General features: G+C 41.0%; 1 protein-coding gene across 6 annotated transcripts in view; it reads left to right on the plus strand.

Moving 5' to 3' along the window:
- The window catches only part of nectin1b (nectin cell adhesion molecule 1b), a 190,257-nt gene that overhangs the window by 148,603 nt on the left and 14,191 nt on the right, over positions 1-27,463 (plus strand). For 3 of the 6 annotated variants that reach the window (XR_004655939.1, XM_034866633.1, XM_034866634.1), the window contains 2 exons: positions 7,065-7,158; positions 14,658-14,759. Coding sequence is in view for 5 of the 6 variants with exons in the window: in XM_034866633.1 (XP_034722524.1) it covers positions 7,065-7,158; positions 14,658-14,759 (196 nt within the window). In the remaining variant the exon portion in view is untranslated. Of the gene's footprint in view, positions 1-7,064; positions 7,159-14,657; positions 14,760-24,452; positions 24,640-27,463 lie in introns of all 6 variants that reach the window. The other 3 variants (XM_034866635.1, XM_034866638.1, XM_034866636.1) reach the window with 2 other exon arrangements.

A 27,463-nucleotide genomic window follows, 5' to 3' on the forward strand; every position in this document is an offset into this window, starting at 1 on the left:
TGCAGAGAACCACTGTGAGAAATTCATAGTTTTACTATGACTGACGACAGGGTTAAAAGGGAAGCCTTTTTGCCAGTTTAATTCTGCATGTTGATGAGCCGTTAATCAAGCCTGGCCGTTTGATAACATGGCTGACTGCACCGCCAGTCACGTCTCTTGTTTGCCCTCACAAAGCAGCACACGATGTGACTCGAAATTGGTCAATCCTAATAAATCACTGGCCCCTTCAGAGGCTGCACTGGCACAACAGTCAACTGATTATCAAAATAGATGGGCCTTGTCAAAAAGCGATGTTTCTCCGAATAATATGTCCATCGCTTTGTCTTTTGCTCCAAACGTGATGCATGGCCTCCAAAACGGCGGAAAGCGCTGCCAATCGTGGCGCCATGGGCAAAATAAATTCACTCGCTAGTGTCCCTGACGTGCAGCTGCTGTTTTTGACACTCGCCGGAATATATCACTCTGGTGCCAACTGCCTGGCCCATATTTTACGACAATGTCTGAAAAGAATCACATGCAGAACGTTTCAAAAAAAAGGATGACTGATCATGAGCGGGATGTCATCGTCAGCAAATCAACATCAACTGTGTTGTCTCAACGGGGGTACAAACCCTTCCACCATAGCGGTTGGAAATGATTTTCCAGGACTGAAAGGTAGTCCCATTGTGACTTTGGAGGACTTTTGAAATTACTATAGACTCTACATTGAAGTCAAAGTGAAGCATGATTTGAAAGATGGTTGCTAGAGATATTATTTGTATTTTTTGTGGCCCTTTGATTGACACACCGGCCATTTGTGTGTTTTTCACCATTGCTGTGTGGAGACCTTTTTCAAATGTGATCAATAGTAACTCATTGTCGGACACCTTCCTCCAGCGTAAAGCTGTAACCAGAGTAGCGTTGTGTTTTATTGTCTTTCTGAGTCATTGAACATGGACTTCCTGTACTGGCTGTGAATTGGAATCATTCACTGTTGTTGTTCATGAGTAAAAAAAATGGTGCTTGGTTTCCTCTCTACAGAATGTTATACATGCAGTGCAACTGTCTTTATCGCTCACCTTTTCATGTTGGTTTGTATAGCAGTGTGTGTAATCTAGCATCAATGCCCGAGGTGTTGAAAAAGGTTTGGATCTTGGCCCGTGTGTGTATAATTGCAAAGTTTAAGTGTTCCATAAAAAAAACAAAAAAGCAAAAACCTTCCAACAACAGAAATCCCTTTTCTTTTTTGATAAACTTGTCAAAGAACCCAAACAGAAGTCATTTTGTTTTATTCTTGTTTTGTTCTTTTATCTCTTGCGAGAAAATGAGAGAAGAGAAATAAAAGAAAAAATCTCCGGGGTAATTGTTGTCCGCCTTTTGAAAAGATCGGAGCGAGACAAAGCATGAAAGTAATTGCCTCCCAAAGATCAAATCACATTTATCCCATCTTGCAATTAAAAGTATCATTAGCATTTAAATTGCCAAATAAGATTGTGATCAACAGAAATCAATGAGAGAACCGAGGACGGGCTCAAACACTTCACATTGTTTTCCACGAGCATGGCTGGATGGTCATATGGCGGCTCTTTTAATCCAAACCCTTCTGGGGGTGCAGCACTTCACTGTCTCCCACATGCTGTGTAGAGCAAGAGTGTTTTCCAACCGTCGTACTGAGGGTCGTCTTAACTCTTGATTATCTGCAGCTCAACAACTGCCTCATTGTTGCAAGCATTCCTAATAGAAAGCTCACTTTTCTTACGTGAGTGCATTGTCATTTTCTTTTGCTGTAAGTCCTCCCTCGCAGATTACTCTTCTCAGTTTAAGGATTAGTTATGTTTTCTCCTCGCTATCCCCTTCAAATCTCCCCTTAAGCTGCCCTGAGCCTTTTGTAGCCAACAGAGCGAGGCGGAGCGAGGTCTTCAAGGTGGATGTCTGAGTGGGAAACGCTGCAAACTCGAATGTAGCTTATGGTTCCCTGCCCGGTGCTTTCTGCTCCCCACGGGCCTCTGGTGCTTGTCAGCTTTCATTAGTGTCCACGTCTCACCGAGCCAACGCCCACACGCTGCCTGCATCCCATTCGGCTCGGAGGAAGTCAGCTGTGATATAGATGTACACGGGGTTGGGGCGGGGGTCAGTAAGGGGTCAAGTTGAGATGCATCTGACTAATGACGGCTCGAGCTAACGTTAAACGCAAACCGCTGAATGAGTTTGATTGTAATGCGTCACGGCCGGGAAAGAGTGAATATTGCACACACATGTCAAGTGGTGACTATCTTGCCTACCCTATGGCACATTATAGCAGAAACCACCTTAATACATATTTAATACATACAGCCTATCAACCCTAACTGTTACTTGTTATGTGGGTTGACAGTCGCTTGTACTTTACATTTTTATCATTATTTTTATCACCAACATTCACGAGAAGCAAGAAGTAATGGACATAATGAAATGTATGCTTAAAATCAAAGGCTAATCTGATTTAGCTTGAAAATAAGCTTTGAATGAAAAAGAAGTAATGCAATTATCGAGCTGGGTTTTTGTGAAGAAATAAATGCATTTACCTTCAAAGATGCAAAACATTTCCGGGGTGACTCCACAGCTGACACCGTGAAGCTTTTTATAATGAATTATTCAAGCCATGAACACTGCTGCATTGTAATCCACTTTCAATTAGTTTGTCGCATGCATTTGGGTTCATTATATACAAGTAGATTCCTGTTTTGCATTTGTGGCTTACTCTGTGTGCAAGATTCAAAATCCTTTCTTATTCCCACAACAGGGACATTCAAGGAATATGATACACTAAAGATAAACAAGCAATAAATACAAATAGGTAAAGAGAATAAATAGTACAATTGTATTTCCAAATGCTACATGTTAATTCTAGGCTAGGTTTGAGCATGTTTGTGCTCACACTGGATAATTAGCAAAACACTATGACATTATTGTGAAATGGCCACATGCATACTAGCCTTGTGTCATTTTTGAGTGCTCGGTCAATGGACATATCCCCAGGAAATGGAGAAGCTGCTCTCAACTGGAAAATAATTAAAACACATTTAGGAAAATGTTCAGACAGTTTGAGAAACATCTTAAAGGTGCCCTGCTACATGTAAGTCATCACTTTCGGTAATGTCTGAAGTTTTACTATGGACTCTGTAGGTACCTCAGGTACCTTCTTTCAAGCCATTCTAGTGTGGTATAGAAAGACTCAGCTCAATTTGGGCCAGTTCTCATTAATATTCAACAAGCTAAGCTGCTTGACTCTGATTGGTTAACAGCTAGCCAATAAGATCCTGGCAATCAGCATCCTTTCCACAGCTCAACTGGGCGAGCTCATGAATAGTAGTGAGCTCAGGCAACATGATGTCAGACTGACCAGCTGTTGTGATTGGCCTGATTTCTCTTCTCATTTCTTTTTAGTGTCTAGAGCTGACAGAGGAAGTAGCAGTTCATCTTCACACTCACCACATAACATAACACATATGGATCTGACATATTTATGATATATTTCAAGAAATGCAAGTAAAAATAGTGTTGTGTTGTACCTGAACAAACACAAAATGTAGTATTGGATATTTGAGGAAAATGCTTTCTCTTGGGTCTGTTTGTCATGTCCATTCTTATCGATGATAATCAACCCGTTCCAAAACCAATCGTGTAAAATACGGACGTTTGGACAGTGGCTGCGCGCGTGTCATGCGACGAAACTGGCGCCCTTCAGCGTGTGTGTAGAACGTATTGGGGAGAGCAGCATGTAGACGGGGTTTAACGAGTAGTATGCAAGGGGGGTATTCTACATAAGGATGGTGGTCGGGGGTGGATGGGTCAAACACAGGACTTTCACGCAGGAGAGCGGGGTTCGGGCCCCGCGTGCGTCCTTAACTGTCCCGTTACTGCTGCGTGTCAGGGAAGCCACTCGTTCACAATTTAGTCACTGATTATTTATTTAACTTATGAGGAACGTTGTTGGGAACTATTCACTTTACTTTTTGGGACGATTTGTTTGAAAGAAACCCACATTTCTGATATAGAAACATTTTGAAAAGGGGTCAAATTGGACCCGAAAACAACAGGAGGGTTAAAAACAATTGTAGTGTATTTTAAAGTTGAGTGCTTTACAGTGTTACTCTGTCGTATGGAATTGGGCCACAGCTTGAGCACACAGCTATACTGTATGTTTGTGCGCTCTGAACTCATGCCACTTCATTAAACCCTCACGGTACTTTTGGCTCCGTTTTCCTGCTACTGTGTCAAGCCGTAGCGACAGCGTACACACAGACGGTCTCCTGAGGCTGCTGTTTGTGCGTAACGTGATTACAGACATAGCTGAATTCAATCATGAAAAGTGAGCTACAGGGAGGAAGTGGTTGCTGCTGGGTGGTAGTCGTGAGACGAGGGAGTTTCTCCATGTCGGGTCCGATTTGATAAACCCACGCTGCACATGGGTGCCCCCCATCACACTTCCTATTTGAACAGGCCCCTTCATATAATGTGCAATGGAATGCAATCATGGACGCTCCTTAGACAATGGGGCGGGCTCTGAATGCAAATGCTATCATGTGTAAACATGAATGATTCAATTGTCAAGATATGCAACTGATTTGCCTCAAAATTAAGGCTGTTGAATCAAAATATTAATTGCGATTAATTGCATGGTAGTCCATAGTTAGCTCGCACATTTTTTCACCTGCTTGAAACGTACTTTAAAAAGGGATATTTGTCAAGTTTCTAATGCTTGTATCAACATGGGAGCAGATACAAATAACCATAAAGGTTTGCTTTGTGTAAATGTTTATTACTGTTACAACTCTCAAACAATTACATGCTCTCAAAGGCATTTCACACGTGTAGGCGTTTGATGCAACGCAAATTATTTCAAGCGGACCCTCGTCCTCTTTAATGTTTACCGGCCTGCAAGCTGTAGCCACCCATTTAGCCGTCGCTGTTAAAATTTTCTTTCTGGTTGTCCAGGTGTCTCCCATGGGGGTGCTCTGCATCCGCCATATGATTTCCAACAGTAGCGAGTAGTGTAAAAGACCGAAATGCCGTGTGAAGATGTGGGTTAGGTTAGTAGATGGGTCAAACAATACAGGACTTTCACCCAAGAGACCGGGGTTTGTGTCCTGTTCTTGTTCCGCGTGTGACGGGAAAAACACATTTTGTAACCCCACCCGCCATCTTTTCCTTAAACTTAACTATTTCTTGTGCCGTACGTCAATCAGCACGTCCCAACCCAGAGCGTCAAAAGAGTCCCGACACCTAAGGAGACGGTTCGCTTGATTTGAGTCCAGTCCCTTTTAGCGTGAATAAACACAACAAACGCCAAAGGCACATGACCAAGCGTCTGTATTTTCCATCATGGGAGAGTGAGAATGTGTCGCCAAATCACAGATTGTCTGGGTGTTAACCTCACGTCGACACAAATTAGTGGCGTTAATATCTATTAACTCATCATTATTGCCTTTGTTTTGGCAGCCCTGCTTTAAACCCAGTAAATATTGTATTGAACGTTGGTTGATGCTGCATTTCCTTTGAATGAAATGACAGTTAGGTCCAAGCATGACAGTTTTCATCAGCTATTCGTTTCAACTTATTGAAGAAATGTAATTTGGTGTCTCAGTGTATGCACAGGGATGGCAGAGGCTGACACTCACACTTTGTCTCATGCATTTCTTGAAAGCAAATGATCTTGTCGTCTGTCACTTTTTTTTTTCTTTCTCTCTCACCTGTATCTGAATCAAGTCAATCATACGCAACGCATTACAATGCTTTCGTAATGAGGGCGCTGCTGCTGTAGCCGCTGAAACCCCGTTTCCACAAGACTCATAATTATCCGTCTCGGAGAAAATGGATGCTCTCTCGTCTGAAGGCTCTGCGACAGCAGAGGTTACTGTGTGCTGTCTTACTGTGTGTTTGCTGCTGTGCCTCTGTGCTGCAGGCGGGCTGAAGAGGGTGCCACACGAATCTGGCAGTGGCACGGCAGCCCTGTCTGGAGACAAGGTGATACGGACTGGAAATAATGAGCGTGAAAGAAAGAGTTAAGAGGTGCACTCATGCACACATTTTCTGCACATTAAAACGCCGGCTTGGCCTTGCGGAAAGGTCATGTTATTCAATAAGGATGTGAACCAGTGCAAATGGGAGGCGGGAGGAGCCGGAGATAATGCATGTAGGTACACAGCTCAGTGTCAGTGCTCCACTTCATTATCTTTGATCACTCCTGATATCATGTCGGAATTCAGCAGATGACATCTGACTGCCAGCTTGTTGCAGTGAAGGGGTTTTCTTTCTAACAATTTAGTAGCAACAACCCCTCTGCTTCCTTGTCTGAAATAATTATCCAGATGCACTTCAAACAATTCCAACATCAAGCTTTCAATTACTGCTGTCTTTTGCCCACTCCCGATTTAATTTCCCCTTTTTATTATCATAGCCACGACTGTGTGCCAGGTTGGCCTTTTTATCTCCAGTGAAAACTTCATTCTCAGCGTGAAGGAAACAGTTGCTTGCTGTTCGTGTAAATGGCAACGTGTCAATGAGTACAGGCTTTGTTCTTCCCCAGGTGTGTTCACATAGGGGTGGGGCGGGTGCCTTGCGATTAGCGGGTGGTATTACAAGGGATACAGGGAAAGGTGGAGAGCAGAAGCCGCCTGCTCAGCTCTGTGAGCCACAGCTCAGGACGACACGTCAAACAAACAGTGGCTGCACAGTGGGCGGGCTGTGTGTTTGCGTGGTACTCTGAAAGAGGCTCAATCCACCCTGAGGACTTGACTCACACATGCCCTTCTCCCTGCCCTCCTATACTCCCCCCATCCCTATCTTCTCACCTCAGTGTCCAATTACAGCCCACTCTCATTAGCACTGTGTCTCTCCAGCGAGAGCCTTTGAAAGGGCAGGGGGAATGGCTGCCGCCGCAACAAAGCCACCAACACAAGATCTATCAAAATCCGAGGAAAGAGTGAAAAAGGCAAGTGCAGGCAGGACTTCTCATTATAGAGTGCTGTAGTAGGTGAGGGACGTGAAGAGCGGCGATCACTTACTGTGCTGAGTGTCATGTTATCTTCTCGCTCTATTAACAGGACCGACCTCCCACCCGCCCACAAGCCAGCCCCTCCCCCGCCTAAAAAGAAGAACAGTGACATGAAGGGACACCTGACATCTGATGACATTCAGGTAAGAGCTTCTTGCATCTCATCCTCTTTTCTTAACCCTCCTGTTGTCCTCGGGTCAAATTTGACCCATTTTCAAAAAGTTTCTTTGCCAAATTTTCTTAAGAAACAATGTGGATTCACAAGTTGTATTCGATTCTATGGCATTTGGAAATAAATTATTAGAGAACGTTGCAAAAAAGTGACAGAATAAGCTTTAAAAACGTGGGAGAAAAAAGCAAAATTGTCAAAAGGTGCATAAAAAAAAAAAAAAAAAAAACTTTGAGAAAAGTGACAAAAACATTAAAATAAGTGACAAAATTAGTGGTGTAAAAAAGCCATTAGTGTGGAAAAATACGACCAAAACGTGGAAATAAAAGTTCAAATTTTGACCCAGAAAAACAAAAAAGTTGCATGGTGGACGTGAAGACAACACAAGAATTAATCTCGTCCTCTCTGGCTGTTCTGACACAAAGTCTGAGAACTTTCAAGATTTCTGGGACACGTTCTTGCCACTTTGGGGACGATCTAGTTGTTTTGGTCTCACTTTTGGGGAGCTGTCGAGCCATCCATCATTGTACTCAGTTTATGCTCAGAACATGCACAATTACGTTTACAGCAGCTATCATAATATATGTATCATAGCTTTATCTCTTTCTATTTGAAAAGGGATTTTATTCTTTAGCACTTTATGGTCCAAAGGTATTTATGGGTATCCAGTGAAATGTTTTAGTGAGAAAGGGCTATTCTTTCTCATGCTTTTATCCCATAAAGCTTCCCGAGTGTTTCCCATCACAGACTTCCTTTAACACTGAGTATAAAGCTGAAATATCTAACTATAGAAATGTCTCCTTCTCCGAGCCAGTAACATGTAACGTAATTACCAATCTGACGCTAATTAATTTCTCTCTTAATGAGTAAAGTAATGGTAAGTGGGTCATCTTTGACATATAAATACTGACCTTAAACTGCAGCATTAATATTAATGAGTGCCTTGTTGTTTGTGCTGGGAAGCAGTTTTCATTTCTGGAATAATCAGCCTGGTTCCTATTGGGTCAAGAGTGGGCGTATCACATGCATCCTGTGTCTGATTTGAGACATCATCACGTCATCCATTTTTTGGTTAATTCATTCAGTTGTATTCGGATTATTATTATTAGATGAGTGGTATAGATTATTGAGTATCACTCACATCTGACATCTTAATTTCACAGCAGTTTTTAATGGCGAGATGTGTTTTGCCAATTTGAATGAGCGGTTTTGTTAGTAAGAGACGAACAGAAATGTCAACATCGATTGGATTATTGAGCAGAATTTGACTGATGTAACAGCATTCTGGGATCACTAATCTGGTGCAAAGAGGCAAAACAATCACAATTGAACTCTTGCAAAGACACATTTTAAGTCCTGGGCAGTGAGACTGCTTTGCAGGACAGACATGAAGAGTTTGGGGCAGTTGAGTGGAAAACATGCTTTTGAACAAACTTCCTTCCTGAGGCTATTTTGCAGATTTTAGCGCCACCCAAGATGATTATGATTGGTAAAATATGCCAAAAAGAAATGCCAACAAACCACAACACGTTTTTCTCCCATCCTGGAATGCTGCATGGACTAGCCAGACCCTCCTCCAGGATCCTTTGGAGGAAGGTCTGACAATATAAGCTCAGTGTTTTCCCTACCTTTATAACACTTAAGCGCACCCCCAAAGCCGTTTTTGGCACCAACTGAGCTGAATGAATGTAAAGTCAATGTGAAACCTAAATTATTTTTCTCAGATCCAATGATTGTAAGTCGGTCCCCAGATGACTTCTTAAGCAAGTTTTGTCTTTGAGCTTTTTGAGTGTTTTTCATTTATCATCTGCTTCAGCTTTCCCAACATTTTAGACACATATATCAAAAAACTAATTGTCCAAAATGATGTGTAGTTGCATATCGTTTACCCCAAAAGCCCTCGCCAAATACGTGCGTGTAAGTCTTCCACACACCTTGGGAAAACACTGTAGGCAGTTTAAATAGCACAGAATCAGTACTGCATGAAGCCATTCCTAGAAAATCCTGATTTTGCATTAACCTTACCAGTGTGGCTGGTTGTTAGCACAAACAATTGCACTAGTAGTGTAGTCATCCTTTACTTAAATTCTCATAGTGCATCAACATTATTCAAGATATACTTGGCTGTATGTACGCACATAAAGCTTGGGTACAGTGTGCACGAGTCAGCAGAGATGGCTGAACGTTTTCCAGACCTTTAATGTGGTCAAGGACTGTAGTTTTAGGTAATTGGCTTTTCCAAATTGGGTAGATAAAGTAGAGAAGAAAAAATTATTAGAATCTGAATAATTGAAGATTCACCTAAGTGTCGGGTTGGCCACCGCATATCAGCACCATTGAGATATAAATCCAACTTTTTGAGACTCTTTGTTGCTTGAGGGTCAAACTCCCGGACATTTAGGCAGAGAAGGTGATGGAGAGAAGGGGAAGTAATGTGCTCACCTCCCTACACATTTACTGCAGAGGAGTACACGAGCAAGGCACCTAATGACAAACTCACTGGTGATTAGTGGACAGATGAGGCTGTAATAGACACTTTACAGGATTTAATGTCTTCCATTTTATGGAGGTAGTTGCTTTCAAAGAAGCTGCACGCTCAGCAAGAAAATAAAAACTAAACAAAAGAAAGAAATATCACAGCAGGTTCATGACATGATGGGTAATGTGCGCATGAATACATAATCCTCACTGATGCATACACCATAAGCATTGCTGTTATACATAAGTAGACGCAAGAAGACATGTGCAGAACAAAACTTATTGTATGTATTAACTGACCAAAAATATTTTTTTGAAGGGTCAAGCTTTTGTAGTATATCTGGCTGTAATTAATTCTGCAAAGCAGATTACGACACAGCAATGGCTGTAACATCCATTTCTCTCCCGGAACAGTGGAACAGTTTCTGAATGACCCGTACACCCAACATAAAAACAAGTTATCTTAAGCCTCTCATGGGATACGGAACATCTGGGGACCTAGTGTGATTTAGAAATTACCCCCACCACTGAATATGCAAAGCCTGCTTTTCCGAGATCGGTTACCTGGAGGAGTGCATAGAACAGCCCGGTAGAGGTTACCAGCTGCTTAAATGGAAGCCATGGTAGGTGGCGTCCGCAGCCCTCCCGCCATCCCATATCCGTCTTCCCCAGATGGATTTAAAAGGCACACCTGGAATAAAGACCTTGAAAATATTATACACAACGCCGCCAAATAAGACACGTTGATTCACAATGGACTAATAGTATTAAAGGACCTCAGTGTCGGTAGGCCATTTGCGGGATTAAGACTAGAGACAGCTTCCATAATTATTACATTTAACTAGAGGTCTCTTGTTATGGTTTGTTACTATCAATAAAGAATTGAATTAAGTCGACATATATTACTAATCCTGTGCGAATAGGGCTTTAGCTATGCTAATCTGATCTGCAAGGTTAAATGATGAACCAGAAAAGTGTCTTTAGTGTGGCCTTCCTCCCTTTAGCTGGACAAGGTCCTGACCCAAAACCAGCCCATCATCTTGATGAGTTGCTTCTCTACCATCAGCCTCTGTACAGCCGCCAGGCAATTTGTAATAAAATCACAGTTCTATTTATTTTTCATAATGGTCTGAATAGTTTTTCATGACAAATCTTTATCAGAACAGTGATGGTTCTATTTTGCGGTTTCAGAAAACAACACCACAAGAGCCCAAGAAAAACCTAGTCTAAAGTCAGTGTCGGGTTTTTCAGATGATGTTTCATGGGCACATGCACACCATGCATACACTTTGCATCTCTTATCTCAATGACCAAATCCTACATAAATACAAGGAAAAATATGACCTTGTTTTACACATTTACATCCAAATGAATGGATTTCCAATCGTGGATGTGATGAGGACATTAATGAGGAACTTCTGGAGGACTTAGGGAGATGGGATGTTGAACTGCATGCTTTTAAAGGGAATGGGAAACAACGCTCTGATTGGTTTATTGCACGTTACGCCCAAACCCCACCTTTGAGTAATGTAGCTACCTCACACTAACCCATTTTAGATGTGCAAGATGTGCAAAGCTACTTGCCTTTCAGATTGTTAAGATAGAGTCCTTAGTGTTATCCCACACTTGTTTATTTCATTTAAACGTCCCGTGTGTGGCAATTCCTTTCCGCGTTGTTCTTTGACTAACCACAACCGTCCCATTGGGTGGTGGTCCAGCCCGTTGTGGTCACCGGCGTGCTGCGTTTCATTTCCCCATCATTGCGCCCCCCAGAGGCCGCGGATTGTGTCCTGGCGGCCGTTGTTGTCACCGTCTAACACGTGTGGCGTTTAATTTCAACATTGTTGCGTCTCCTCAAGCAGCCCAGTGTCCTGAAAGTTGTCGCTGGCATGTGGCGTATTATTTCCCCAGTTGTTGCCTCAAAATAAACATAAAATCACATCCCTCTTGACGAATCAATAGATGAAAATAGCGCAACCATTTCACAAACTGGCATGAGACCGAGTTGCACAGGGACAGGTAACGTGTCTGTTACTGAAATTGGAAGCTAAAAAAGTTGGATTTTACAGCTTTATTCCAGAATAGGTTGCTAGGTGACTCGGCTGGCCTCGAGATACTGGCAGCATCCTGATTTTATCATTGCCCAGTGCACAGAGCAAAACCGGCTTCGCAGCCAAAGCATCAACATCTGCGCTCGCTGCATCACAACACTTGGGGTATGTCGCTTTGAGATGGACCCAAACCGAGCCAAACAGCCGCCGAGCATCCAGGAGGCTGATGTCTTTATGCTCCGAACAAACCTTTCCTCCAGCTAATTGCATATAAAGTCTGGTGCTCAGCTCACCGTTTTACCGCTCAGCTATTACATTTTTTTCATGTTTTGATGTAATATAAATGGAAAAGCTCACCCCAACCTAACCATATGGACACCTAGAAACAAAGTGGAGACAGCAATTGGCAGCCTTTTGATCCCTGAAATTACGCAGCACAGAGGGCCAGAGAGAAAACGCATTGTTCACCATCTGCCATGTGAAATTCTCCTTTATTACACTCATAACGTCATTGTTCTGGGTGACGTTGATTTCTTTCACTCACTTTTATTTATTTTCATTGTGCAAGGCGCAGGTCAGACAAAAGGCGTCCATTTGCCGTTACAACATAATGAAGTCATTCTTTCATGTAGTGAAAGGTGTCTAAAGCCCGTCGTGAACATCCACCTTAAAAGCCCTGGAAAGGTACTCTGCTGTCAGCGACGTCAAACTTCAGCATTGTTGAGTTAGACAGATCAATTAGAGGCATGCTGCGCGGAAAGTTTAAAACCGGTGGCAACGTGTGGAAAAGTTGGGTAAGTGTAGTTTCATGACATGAATCCTTGTTGTTATGTTTAACACTTTGAAAATGTTTCGACTGAAATAGTAGCCTACAGTATCAATCTTTCTGAGCATATCGCTTAGAGCACACAACATTTGGCCCATTAAAGACTCTTCTGTCGCTCTAACGTTCTATCTGCAGTCCAGCTTTAAATCCTCAAACACTGAGCAGCAGATATTCCTCTGGAATATGACAAAGTAAAGGCACAGTTGTAGAAAAGCTCCATTCAAAGAGCGTATTTGCTGGTGTGGAATCCACGTTTCAATATTTTGCAGGTTTGCTGCCTCTGAATTGAAGTTAACTGGGAGTTTACATCAAGACAGGATGTCAAGTTTTGATACTCTTGAACGTTCTTCATACTTCATGTTGGGTTTTTTTCAGTAAAAAGGGTTCCACATTACTTGAAGGTATCTAAACCAGAGTGACATGACACTGTCATGACTGTGTCATTAACACAAAGTCAGAAATGTTTATGTATGACATAACGCTTCTTTAAGTAAGTGTCATTTGTTTGTGTTTTTAAGTCATGGCTATGGTTAGGGTTCACGTGTCAAGACTGGGTCATGACAGTGTCATGTGTCCCTGACAGTGTCATGACACTGTCATGTTACCAAAGAAAGCAAATTAATATTTCACAAATAACATACAAAAGTGGTTTCAATTAGCCACGTCCATTTATTGACGAGCTGTGTTGGCCCAGCTGCAAGTAATCAACAGGAGTGTAAATGAATGTAATCTGCAGCATATTTGTTTTTGTAATCACATGTCACCTTCATGTAGGAATTAAATTCCCTGCAATTCTTTCCTTAAGAGGTTCGTGTAGCACAGCCAGCTCTCGCAGCTTTACATTCCTGCTCCACTATTTCAGAAGTTTGCATCATGTCTTTGCATTACATGGAAGCGATTCATTTGACAAAAACAACTTTGATGCACGTGTGGAGTTCAGCTGAGCGACCAGAGTGCAAACTGCTGTCAATGTGCCTTCCTGTTCAGATTTCAGATTCTGTTTAATCTTATTAGCACTGAAAAACAAGTGTGAGCAAATAAGGTAAAAAAAATAACTTTTCCACATTAAGTTCTGCTAATGTGCATGTAACAGTTTCAGCGATGCACTTAATGATGATCTCGGCGAGGATTGCAAGAAGACCATGTACAGTACTTTATTATCCCTTTTTGAATCATGCAGAATTCTTTTTTTTTTTACCTTTTATTCAAATGGGAAAGGACTCATTAAGATTAGAAATCTTTTTTTTAAGAGTGTCCTGGCCCAAACAGGCAGCAGTACAACCACATATACACACAAACATAGAAAACACAAAAATACAACTGAATCATTTCATATTATATGAAAATAAAATAAACAATTACATAATAAATAATGCCTTGAGAGTTATTAACAAAACAATTCAGCACCAATTGTGGTTTAAAGGCTGCATTACAGTAAAATTATGTTATTTTCTCAACTTACCAAACTGTTGTAACTGTTCTATTATTTGCCTTTACCCACTTAGTCATTATATCCACACTTCTGATGATTTTCTCATTGTGTTAATATTTTGTGAAAGCACCAATTCTCAACCCTACAATATCAGTGCAAAATATCAACATTGATGTATTCGGCCAAAATTATCCTATTTAAGTATTTCATCTTTCCTGGTATTTGACATTTGCACATAACTTATTGCTGAAACGTATTGGTTCAATTCCCCGTGTGGACCTAAGTAGTGTGGACTGGTTGCTTAGGAGATCCCTGTTCACCTCCCGGGCACTGCGAAGGTGCTCTTAAGCAAGGCATCGAACCCCAAAGTGCTCGGGGCGCCTGTCCAGCAGTCGCAGCCCCCTGACTCTGCTATCACTCCGTTGATCAGGACCTGAGTATGTGTGTGTATGTCTGGCCTCTGTGTAGTGTGTTCTAACAACAGAATGAACACATTATAATTCTACCCCTGGGGATTAATCAGAAGTATTATTATTATTCTTATTACGAAACTGTTGCCCAATCTCTACAACCTCCAGCAACTTTGCTGCAAAGTTGCACAGAATTATTGCTGAGCGGCTCCAGTAGAAAGCGTCCGACCTGCCTGGTTTTGAGACTTTTTGCTGAGCTCTAGGTGTTTCCTGCAGGTTGTTCATCTGGACAAGGAGGAGGAAATGCAGAAGCTTCCTCTCCAGCCTCCCTACTACGACATGGCGCCCTCTGAGTCGACCCCCTTCACTGATAACCCGGTGAGTAGTGCTGCCACGAAAGGGTTCACGGGAGCTTCTGTATGAAGGGGTCACTGACCGCCTCCGTCGCCGCCGCCGGCCACAAGTAATTGCTGGTGAAAGGGCCAAATTTCTGTGCCATTATGCTTAGAGGTATTTGTGAATTGATTTACAAGTGAAATGCAGTGCTGCGATGCTTCCTGAATGCCACTAAGTCACTGTGCTCCGTCTGGTGATGCTGATCAGTAAGTCCACTGACTTAACTCCTTATGTCATCATTTCTATCCACGCTCTGGCTCCATATGCATATCTTGGTTTATTGTGACCACATTATGGCCCTTCTTCAAATCAAAAATATAGACATGTTTTTTTTTGTAATGCACGTTTAATTATTGGATTGTTTATTGGATGATTAGACAGAGTTGTTAATGCTGTTCATCCAGAACTAACGTTGTTGCCTCTGCTACGTGTCTGTTAGATTTTTTCTCTATTTTCAACCATTCTAATATGAAATTGACATCTCTCTAAACAGAGTGTTAAACATTGTTGGTTGTAGTAATAATGTTTATGGCTTTTTACCCCAATGAAGCTACATAACTATATAATGGTGTAGCCTACATAGTATCTGTGAATCTTTTTTCGTTGATTTGAAGGTCTGAGGGACGAAACGTGGTCAGAATAAACACAAGATATGCATATAAAGCAAGAGTGTGTGGCACTTTATGTATATTTTTTGTTTTTTTAGTTGAAAAGTCTACAACAATTGATCAGCACCTCACTACAACCATTGGTGTGCGTCATTGTTTTACATTACATAACTGCTATCCACGCCACTCACCTGTGTGTGTGTGTGTGTGTGTGTGTGTGTGTGTGTGTGTGTGTGTGTGTGTGTGTGTGTGTCTGCCACCCGCTCTGCCTCTCCTCCCCTCCACTTCCTCTAATCCCTCGTAATAACGTGTGCAGATACATTGCAGCGTGATGCGCTACGTTTTATCATTGCCCCGGAGTGTAAGCTGTTGACTATGAAGTGTTTGCCTTGTTGTATCAGATGCCTATGCTAAGTGTGCAGAGCCTCCCTCAGGGCCACAGATGCTTGAGTGTTTTGGGAGGCTTTATTTGCTTTGGCTGAGGTCTCGGCTTTGAGTTAAGGAAAATAAAACTCTTCTTTTGGACTTTTAGACAATGTGTTGGCATGTGTAAGCCTGTATGTGTTGTGTTGTGCGCGCATGCAGAGAAAAGAAAAAATCCTTCCAACTGAACGCAAGCTATAACACATTATCAAACAGGAAGAATCTGCTTGAAATTAGTAGGAGGAGTGCAACCTGCGTGGTGAAGGGAAGACGTGTCATGTTGGTTGCAACAAACACCTGCTGTTGGTGGAGATGGGAACTTCCAGAACGTTGATGCACAGAAACAGATGACAATAACATGTGAATGTTAATTTGGATTATTGAGTTTGCTTTGAACACCCTGTGCCTCCTTACACTGTCAAATCTCATAATCCGTTTGAGAAATCAGCTTATTTTGTTGTTAGTGAGTTGAGTCAGTGTAATTAGACACATTTGTCAGTGTTTAGTCAAATCAACATAACATTTTCTAAATATCATAAATTACTTTTTATCAACCAGTTCAGTATATTCTCCATATCCAATACCAGAGATATCTCATTCTTCTGAGTCATTGTTGTCTAAAAAACACCTTGTTAACTATTAAAACGCATTGGTGAGCCACATTGTTGCACTGGCTGACATGTCCCTTTATTACAAGGGCTGCCCGCAAACGATTACTACATTTCATGTTTTTTTTTTAATGTATTCATACTGACACTTATGAGCACATCTCTGGCAACCACAAGATGTAAAGTAATGCATTTGCATGATTCTTCTGAGTTTTACAAATCTGTTGATTAAATCAACAAATCGAAAATCAACTGAGTGTTTGTTAACTAAGAATATCAGGCCTATTTATACCATGAAGTTGATTGAGTGAGTCCCAGAAACACTATCCTGCTGCCATGGATACTCACTAGAGAACCAAATGTGTATCTTCATCCCCGACAAATTTCCTCCATTTCCTCATATTTCAGTAACCTTAGCTATAAACCACAGGGTCTTTAAAGAGTCTGGACTCAAAATACTGGGAAAAAAACCCCCAGTGGACTAGGATTGGGTCAACACGGCTCTTGCAGATCGTATGTGGACTCGGCTGCGTTTTTTCAAAGCCACATGCGCTGATTGAAACCAACAACAAGCTCAGATTACAACACACACAGACGCCATCACTCCACTGTATCTTTATAGCAGATATTTTCTTCATGCTATTTTCGTGTACCGTTCTCAAAGATTGTTGTTGTCAGTAGGAACCAACGAGCTTTTGGATGAGAGCCACATCGAGAGACGGACTGACACACGCTTGGCTCTGGTCTTGTCATGGGATTCATTGACAACAAGAAAATAAAAGACTCCAGGGGCCTGTTGCACAAAACCAGGATGAGGGTTTAACCCTCATGTTGTCCTCGGGTCAAATTGCCCATTTTTCCTGTTTCAAAGTTCTTTTAATTACCCAAAATAACATGATTGTTTCCACACAACGCTCTTTGCCAAGTACAAATCTCTACTTTCATTAATTTTGGGGCGTCTTTTTCAATTTTATAGCATTTGAAAATAAAAATTGAAGTGGTTTTGAATTAATATTGAGTAAAGGTTGATATATTCCAGTCTGTGATTATCCATCAACATACAGTACATTCCTTTAATTTTTTTAATTTATTAATTTTAATTTTTTTAAGTAAGAAAAAGTGACAATCATTGAAAAAAACTTTAAAAGTGTTGAAAAAAGGGTCAACAATGTAAGAAAAAGTTAAAAACGGATAAAAAGCGTCTGCAAAAGTGTTGGGATGGTCAGGTTATCCTGGATGAATTTAGCTTTGAGTTGGTTGCACAAAAGCAGGTTGACTTAAACCCAGCCAAGTAACCATGGAGATGTAGTGTTTGCAGTTTTAACTTTTTCTTACTAATTTCAACACTACACAACACCAACTGTTTAACTTTAGTTTTACAGTTATTTTTAGTCATTTATGGTCAATAAAACTAATTTACAGGAAATTAACCTAATGTTCGAGTTAGAAAAGCCTGAATTAAGAATTATTGAAATCAAAATGAAAGGAGTGGATGTTGATGGATAGTCACAGACTGGAATATGTCAACTTTTAATCAATACTTTCTCAAAACCACTTCAATTTCTTTTTCTCAAATGCTATAAAATTGATTAAGACACCCCAAAACTAATGAAAGTAGAGATTTGTACATGCTAAATAGCGTGGTGTGGAATCAATCATGTTATTTTGGGGAATTAAAAAAGAACATTGACATAGGAAAATGTGTCAATTTGACCCGAGGACAACATGAGTGTTAATAGTTATTCCCATGTCTCCTGAATGTGTTCTGCTTTGTTTTTAATAACATGCGGTACTTGTCACAAGTTTGATTTAAATCCTGATTTTGCAGTTATTGAGATGGTTAGAAATGGTTGCACTGGCAACCGAGACTGAGTGGAACAATGCAGCAATATTCCCAGATGACATTAATTGCAGACCAATATATTAATTATTTCAGATGACTGATTTCATTGTATTGTTGCTTGTTTTTCTCCAACAAAGGATAGTATGTGTTACTCCGTAATATGTAGGCCTAATGTTTTTGTTAGGTATTGGTGGCTTACGGTTCATAACTCAGTCTTTTAGTCTCACATATTTAGACCAATAACTTGGCTTGGATAGTTTACTGTAGTGTACATTCACCACACAGGGAACGCCACAATGCTTCTTAATTCTTTTTATTTTGGTGCTGTCACTTGCTTGGAGCTGGGGAGAAGAAAACAAACATGATTAATACATTGTTTTACAGATATGCTAAGACCTACAGTTTGTGTGGAAGTCCCTTATTTTTCTAGTTTCTGTCAGATGCAGTTTCCTCAGTTATTTTTCTTAATTTCCTTACCAAGGTGCAGATCCAGAAGATTTCTTTTGCTGACAGCAAGCTGTACATCTGCCAGCTCTATTTGGGTTTTTCCAGATGTCGTGTGTACAGACATCTGACAATATGTGAATTCTGCCAGCCACCTATTTATTAGCACAGCAGGAATTGGGCTTAATTTAGATTTCCTTTAGCCAATACTTACTATGTTGCCAGGCTAGCTGTCAGGCTGTGCTGCATCTGGATCCTGTTACGGATATAGTTTCTATGAGTGCTATATCACTGACTTCTCATCCATTAAGGGGTAAATATGCAGTTCCATAAGATTGCCATGATGCCTCAGGCCTGGAGTCCAGTGACACTGTCTCTTCATCATCGGCTATAGAAGTCTCTTCCCCCTGCCATGTTGAATATAGTTTGTATTGACAGAATACTGCAAGGCCAAACAAGGTCAGACAGTACACATTTCCCATATAAATGGTTGATTGTGTTTGATGTGCAGTACTGGAATATGTACCTTGTATGAAGAGGGCCGTTTCACCCTGAATCCCTTCCATCACAGGTCTTTGTTTAAGACATGGGCCATTTCCTCAGCTGGGGTGAAGTGCCAGACATCTGAGCCTTCTTTTCCACTGCTAAAATCAGCATAGATAAAATGTGTGAGCAGGCGTGTAATTTCTACATGCTATTTGCACACTGTTCAGAATGAAGGCACTTACCAGCCTGCAGAATGTTTTTGTATTTGATCTTGACTTGGTTTTTCTTCCCCATGCATGTTTGTTCTGTATGAACATTAATTGTAGAACGATATTTAGAATTATACCTAGCTCATAGAGATTTGCGCACATGGTTGTGTTCTCGCATTGTGAATAGCGGTTTGAAATTAAGCCTATAGTCTTTAGGGTAAATTCCGAAGGAACATCAATTGCCTCTGCTTACTTTTAGGGCAAAGTAGTTTAAAAAATGTTTTGTCTTCAAAACTTTCCATTAGAAGCTGCTTCTCAGCAGGTGAAACATTTGCCGCATGCGTCTTCTCCATTTCTGCATCAGTAAATCTATTCAATACCAAGGTCTAGTTAAAAAAAACGTGAACGTGCACTTATCCCAGCCATCTACACCCGGCTTGACATAGCTTCACCTGTTCATCCTGGCTCGGCAAACGTGCAACCTATTAAAGCGGATCACACTAAGTCATGCTGCCCTTTTTCAGTTATCCTGGATTTCTTCCTATTACTTTTGTGCAACAGCCCCCCGCCTTGTCCAAGCTTATTTTCACAATGACTGTCTGTAAATGTCACATTATAACAAGCAATCAGAGGATAGAACCGACTATTAAGATTCACTTACTTAACATGTCAGCCTGAGTCAGGTTGAGTAGAATGAAATTGCTTTTGTTACAGTATACAATGGACATACACTGTACATAAGAGTTGACATGACACTGTCATGAACACATGACACTGACATAACACAGTCATGACATGTGAACCCTAACCTTAACCATAACTTGTCATGACAAAAACCAAATGACACTTGCTAAATGAAGCATCATGTTATGAACGTTTATGACAGTTCCATGTCCCTGTTATGTAGATACCGTCAAGTAAAGTGTGACCACATATAGTGTAATTGCTGTCTGCTGTGTTTTCTTTCACATGAAATTGATGAACAACTCTGGCTGAACCTCCTCTTCAACAACACCCAAATGACCTTTCATTTGAGCCCCTTTAATTCACACTCGCTTTGCATTTTCATGTATTAGCCTGTCAGCCAAGCTTTTAAAAATGACTGCTTTGCATTTATGTTGTCTTTTTAAATGACTCATCTTGACTCAAAGCCGAGATAACTCAATTACCATCACTCTTTACCCACGGATGAAGTGATTCGGATTTTCTGTGTAGCCATTCAAGGATATCAAACTATCATCTTCAATTCCATTCTCAAAGGAACTGGATGTTTAATTCTGATCATTCTTGGAGACAGAGGGTAGATTTCTCTTAGATCTCCGATAACATTCCACTTAAAGTGAAGTTTAGGGCTTCTCTTAAGATGAACAGGGTATCGGCAGGGTTTTCAAAACACTATTTGCGAGAGACATGCATTGACTGCCGAGGGCCGAGTGTTACTAATGATGATTCTCTCGGGGCAAAACACTATCTGCCAATTTTGACTGCGATGTGGCTGTAATTTTCCCCCTGATTGCACTCTGGTCATGACAAATATTCCACATATATTTAAATATCCAGCTTGAGTGCAGGGCGTGAGTGGTGTGGGGAAACATCCGGTTGGTTGAGAGATGCACTGTAGATTTCCATTATTAACGTGAGATTCTGTAAAAGCCACAACCATTTCTGTGTAATTCATTCTCAGATTGCTATACACTTATGCATTGGGGGGGGGGGGGGGGGGGGGGGGGGGGGGCACAACAGGTGTCATCCCATTGTATCTCCTCCCTTACACCCCCTCTCCGTCCAACTAATTCTCACTCCCAACTCTTCAAATACATTAAAATATATATATATATATATATATACACTCAACACAACAGGTGTCTCAACAGACAGATGGGACGTTTCAGTGACACTCCAAGTGTCGCACCATCCTGCAGCAAATTTTCTCTACAAGTACTTTCCAGAAAAATTAGGTGTTTATTTAACAGGTATCTACCTTCTTTCCAAGCAATCCTACAGTTAAACTCCATGTCTTATTTTCTGTCATTGTCCCTATTAAAAAGATCTATGATGTCTATAACGTTGTTCCAAGATGAATCTCTCGTGCTGTTGTATGGGAGGCATATGGTGTATTTTTGTGAACTCACTGTCTCACTTCCTGCTCTGCTGTCTGAAAGCCCCCACGGCTCGTGTGAAAACAGACCTGGCGCGTCATGCAAGCGTCTGGGATGCGGCGTGGCGCGGCTGCTGGAATATCAAGCATTGACTTGAATGACAGCGATTGGGTTAGATGCTACAGGAGACTTTTTGTGTCAGTGAATATTGCCCAAGGCACCTGTCCGAGTGTCGGTATTTGAGGCGCGGGGAATGAGCGTATGTTGCACCATCCTGAGCCGTTGTTTAGGTAGACACAGGACAGCTGACACCTCTGCTTTGCATTTACCCAGTCACATAAACGCCCTCTGTTTTGCTCCGTTGAGTTCATTACAAAGAACAAGCCGACTGACTAAAAGGAGAGACACTACCATTTGATCCAATTGCTGACTTTCTCAGACAGCTAATACAGCAAAGTAGATCATGGAGCTTTTCAACGTTGCTGGTTGGAATGGAAGATGTGTTGTTTTTCCATTCATGTCATGTCTAATTCCAGTGTCGTGGTGATTCAAGCATTAGTGCAGTCGGACTCCTCCTCTCTATTGAAAGAACTCTGTTTTGCTTTTCACAAAATGGCCATCGCCATCTTTACATCCATCTTTAGTCAGTATATTCATAATAACCACTTAACTTAAAAGTATCTTACAGGAGCAAAGGAAATCAAAACTGTGTTTGCTTTAATGTCCTTTTAGGTATGGAATGCCATTTTATTCAATAAAAAATGATTGAATAAATACACAGATATGCCTATAAAATGCATACTGCAATATAAAAAATTAGATTCAATACATACACTGTATAAATACATAAATACATGTAAATGTAAATTTATAGACGAGACAATAAAAGTCCCCTGAAAGAGAAAAAGTAAAAATCTTTTTCATTTCTTTACGTGTTGAACTTTATTAGCTCCTTCATATATCTAGATTTAAATTTATTTTTCTTGTATTAGGATGCATGCTATGTTTATTTGTTTGTCAGTGTATTTATTTAATTTAGAAAAAATGGCATTCCATAGTTAGCTTTCTATTTCATGTTGTCTTCCAAGCCCACGTCAACATTTCCTGTTTTCTTACTAATAAATTACAATTTTTTTTAATATGCTTATAATGTTTTGTCAGTGCGTTTTTAAATTCACCATCTTCCAGATTAGTGCTGACCCAGTGCCTTTGCGTCTTTCTAGCTCAGAAGACAACAATCTGAGAAGTATTTTTGTAATTAGATAAACAGTGCTGAAAGCTGTCATTGTTATTTATTGATTACCACATTAAGGTCATTTACCCATCATTCACTTGGCCAATGGCTCCCCGAGTCAATCACTGGTTGAATGAAGGTCTTTGTCTGTGTTTACATGCTCGCTGGAGTTCCATTTTTAAAGCGAGCGTTCCAGCATCTCCATGAATGTGCTCACGGGTTGTGTAAATACCTCCGTTTGAAGCCCAGTAACCACAGATAAAGCCAGAATCAGTCCATTCATGCAGTGATAAGGACACATAAATTACAGTCTAAATCATTCTAGTTTTTTTCCAAAGGATTGGTTGGACATGCCCTGGCCATACTACAAGCATTAGAGTTGGAACACATGCCCAATGTCTGTTCAGTTGCAGCGATTGTTTTTGTTTAAACCAATCACTTTAATCACCTTGGAGCAATGCATCATTCCTAAATAATGCACACGTGAGCAAGAGCATCAGAAAATAAATCTGAAATAAGCACATTCTAACCCATACTTAATCTCAATAATAGAACAATGTCATCATGGGCATGTAAACAAAGTCAGAGTCCTTCCTCATCTCTAACCTTTTATTTATCGTCATGTATTAATTTCTGTCTGACTGTTATGATTTTCAGTGTGACATCTCCATCTTTTTGTCTTGTCACATTCAGTTTAATCTGACATTGTACTTACATGTTCCGTGCCTTCCCATTAGCCTTCCACTCTTAACACCGCTGCTCACAAACTCAAAATGTCACCGTGACCATCGGATCTTCATTCTCTCACTCTCTCTCTCTCTCTCTCTCTCTCTCTCTCTCTCTCTCTCTGTATCTCTGTATCTCAGGGTGTTTTCACACTTATAGTTCTATTGCTCTGATCCAAATCAGTTGATGAGTTTGTATACTTGGAGCGATTTCCCCTTTGGTTTGGTTTTGTTTCAAACACAGAAATCTCCAAGTGTACCAAAATCCGCCAAGACAAGCCATGCAAGATTGTCCACTCCTCTTATTGGTTGGATGTGTCTAGGGGGCGGGAGCAAGAAAGTAAGGACCAATCAAACTCTCCCTGAGCCCCGTGGGAGGGGGGCCACAACATCATGGCCACCAACAACCACTCAGCGAAGATTCTTGCTCGGGGTTTAACTTCTGGATATTCAGCAGCGTTGGCAAAGCGGACCAAATAGCTTCGCTTGTCCGCCGCCATTAGCGCATAACATTAAATCCATTGTTCTCAACCACTCCCTCTGTTAGCTTGTTGGACCGGTACAGATTTGACCGGAGAATACTTGCCAATATGCCGCAAACCCAGACCTTGTACTGAAGGTAAATGAAAATTCAGCGGAAGTACTTAGAAGGGCAGAGAAAGGCTACCGGGACAACCTCATCAAGCAGGTCTTGGTATGCTTGTTTGGTCCACTTTTGGTGCGATTGCCTCATTCACACCTGCCCAAACAAACGGCACCAAGGTGGGAATCCAACTCGTGTGATTCAACTGAACTAAAAGAGGGAGGTGTGAAAACACCCATAGTCCGTCTGTCAATCTCTAATTCTCTCTCTCTCTCTCTCTCTCTCTCTCTCTCTCTCTCTCTCTCTCTCTCTCTCTCTCTCTCTCTCTCTCTCTCTCTCTCTCTCTCTCTCTTACTCTCTCATATTTTTGGCTGCCTCGCTCCTCATACACCTTTCACCTCTCTTGTCTCCAGAACTCTGGCCACAGGGACTGTGATGTCCAGTATGCGGAGCTGGATACTGCAGCCTTGGCCTCTTCTCCCAGCCCACGAAGCTCTGCTCACACTGGCCCTGGGGATCTTGTCGAGTATGCAACCATCCAGCCTAGCTCACACTAGCGCATGCCATTATAGGCCTTTCCCCTCAGACTTTGGCCTCAAGGTACACGGACTGATGCACTCCTTCCCTTTCGTTCATCCCACTCTCACATGCACTGACCCCCCCCTTTATTTGCCCAACGTGGTTCCCCTGTCTACCTTCCCCTTGAGTCTTGGCCGTCTTTTGATTTCCCCCTCGCAGCTCTGCAGAGAGTTTGATTGAGGCAAAGCTATTTTCAGGCTGTTATTGCTATGGAATATAGCACTCGTGGCAGAGGCGTACGCAACAGAGACGCAATAAACCCTAAATCTAGCCTACTGCGAGCGCTCATAACATCAGCCATATACAGTAAGACCTTTGTTATTTTCACAACATGTCATGTACAAAATGACTTACTGGTAAACAAAAATTTTTTTTAATACTATTCTTTGGGAACACTTCATCCTCTTCTCATCTTTTAGTCTTATTATGCATATATACTAAATGTAGTGAAATCTGAAGAGATAGTTTCTGCCATGCCAACATTTAAAATCCCTACTAATGTCAATAATATGGGCAATTTAGCCACATGAGTCTTTTGCATGAACTGAGATGAGTGTGCTTTCCATTTAATTGCATTTACAATAACATTATGCTGATTCTCAACAATAATGACAACGTCAATATTGTAAAATATTGAAGGTAGCTCATGTAAAGTCACAAACAAAACGTGTTTCTCAAGTGATTACGCCACACTTGAAAAACCTGATTGGTAGTTGGGCGAAGCACCCTCTCATCTACAAGCTGCTGCTCCTGTCTCATCTGGAGATAAGTCCTTCCATCACACACCGATCCAGACCCCTGCAACAGATGAAATCTTCATTACTTACATACAGCAAAATGGGATATAATAGTGCACAATTCACCATGTTGCTAGCTTGCTTGGACTGGTTTCCATGGCATTTCCCAAGGCAGGTAATTCTCCAGGCAATTCACAAAGCTTTTTGGAAGCAATTTCTGAGACGTGCTGAGGCGCACCGCAAAGTGCGTGATATTGAAATGCAGTTGCAGCAATTCTCTTCTCATTTAGAAACCATTTCCTTCCAGGGAGTAAATGTAGATGTAAAATACATTATTGCACATAAAGCCTTATAACAATCTAATTCATAACTGGAACGAGTTGTTTGTATGTTTGTGAAACTGTGAGTGTGGTACAGAACAGACAAAATAATACATTACTACTATTTGTCATCTTGAACTGCTCGTTTGGAATCGTTATTGAGGCGATTCGACATCGCCAGGCAACAATAATTTAAAGCTGTATTCACTCGTCGGTATACAGCAGCGGAAGATGTATTCAGATCCTTTAAGTGCTAATACCATACAGTAAAAATACTCTGTAATAAGCAACAGTTCTGCATTGAAAGAGTAACCTATGTAAGAGTAAGTATCATCAGGGAAATGTATTTAAAGCATTTAAAGTAAAAGTAATCCATGCAGAAAAATCCTCCCAGTTCAGAAAGTGTAAACGATCCTAAAAGTTGTGTTTAATGGTTTAATTATCTCAGCTGGACTTATATTGTTATCTAGACATCCAAGGTAGAACCATTGTTTTTTCAAATTTTTGGGCAATTTTGCTTGCATCTTCTTTTAGACTTTTAGGGAAAAAAAGTAAGTAAACATATAGGTACACTTTGTCTATTTGCATCAGCAAATTTCTCCTAAATTAACCAAAAGATAGCATTATATAATGCGTCATTTGCATATTTAAATGTACAATTTTAGAAAATGTGTAACACAAAACTTTTTTGTATTAATGTAAGTAATCAACTGGTGAAATTTCATGATCAAATCTATTAGTGTTCTTTTTTCCTATTCACCTGGGGTGACTCCCCTTAATTAATAATAGAACAGTGTATTTTAGAAAGTGCATGTGTTTTGCATGCAAAAATCAACATTTTTAAAGTAACTAGGAACTAAAGCTGTTGTATGAATGTAGTGGAGTAAAAAGGAGAATCTTTCTCTCTGAAAACTAGTGGAGTAGAAGTAGAAACTGGCATGAAAAGATAAGAAAAGTAGCTAAACATTTGGACTTAAGGAAAGTTCTGGAGAAAATAGTTACATTCCACTACTGCCAAGATGGAAACTGGAGAATTCGTAGCAGCTAAGAAATCATGGGACGTGTTTAGTAAACCAGCAACTCTGGGATGCTTTAAACTAACAGTAACCAAAGAGAAAATTATCCAAAGTCCAGCTTTTTCTGCACAAAGAGCCTGGTTGCCAGGCGACCGCTTGCATCCTACTTGGTTTAATTATTTGCCTTGTAGTGATTGGTTTACCCATTGTGCCCGCCATGATGAACAATTCTTCAATGTACCCTTATAAGTCAGATCAATTAGACACTCTTTGACATGCACGATGAATAATAAATACATCTGTTGTTGCCAAGCGACCTCTCTGTCACTCATTCAGCTCGTAAACACGACAACAAGTCAGAAGAACAGCACAGAAAATGTGTTTTAGTCAGCCAACTCACATGAAACACATTTTATTTTTAGTACCTACAGTTTTACTTCCCCACTCCATGCGAGCACACGCCGGGCTCGGCACAGAAGGGATCGGGGCGTGACAACAACACACTTTCCCCACAACCCTGTCTGCTAAAATATTACGTCTATGCATGAGGTACTAATTAGTTTTCACACGTATAGGCCATGTAGTCTAACGTGTGGTAAGGTGCACATGGCCTTCAGTTTTGGGAAAGATTTTGGTGCGTTTGGTGTGATTTTGGTGTTTTTAGTGTTAACAAAGAAACACACGTCCCAAGTGTCCCGCATCACAGCTGAATTTTCCAATATTTAACCATGACCATGATCTTTCCTTAACGTTAACCAATGCTAAAAGTTCA

The sequence above is a fragment of the Etheostoma cragini genome, chromosome 3 (assembly GCF_013103735.1).
Source record: "Etheostoma cragini isolate CJK2018 chromosome 3, CSU_Ecrag_1.0, whole genome shotgun sequence".
Lineage (NCBI taxonomy): Eukaryota > Metazoa > Chordata > Actinopteri > Perciformes > Percidae > Etheostoma > Etheostoma cragini.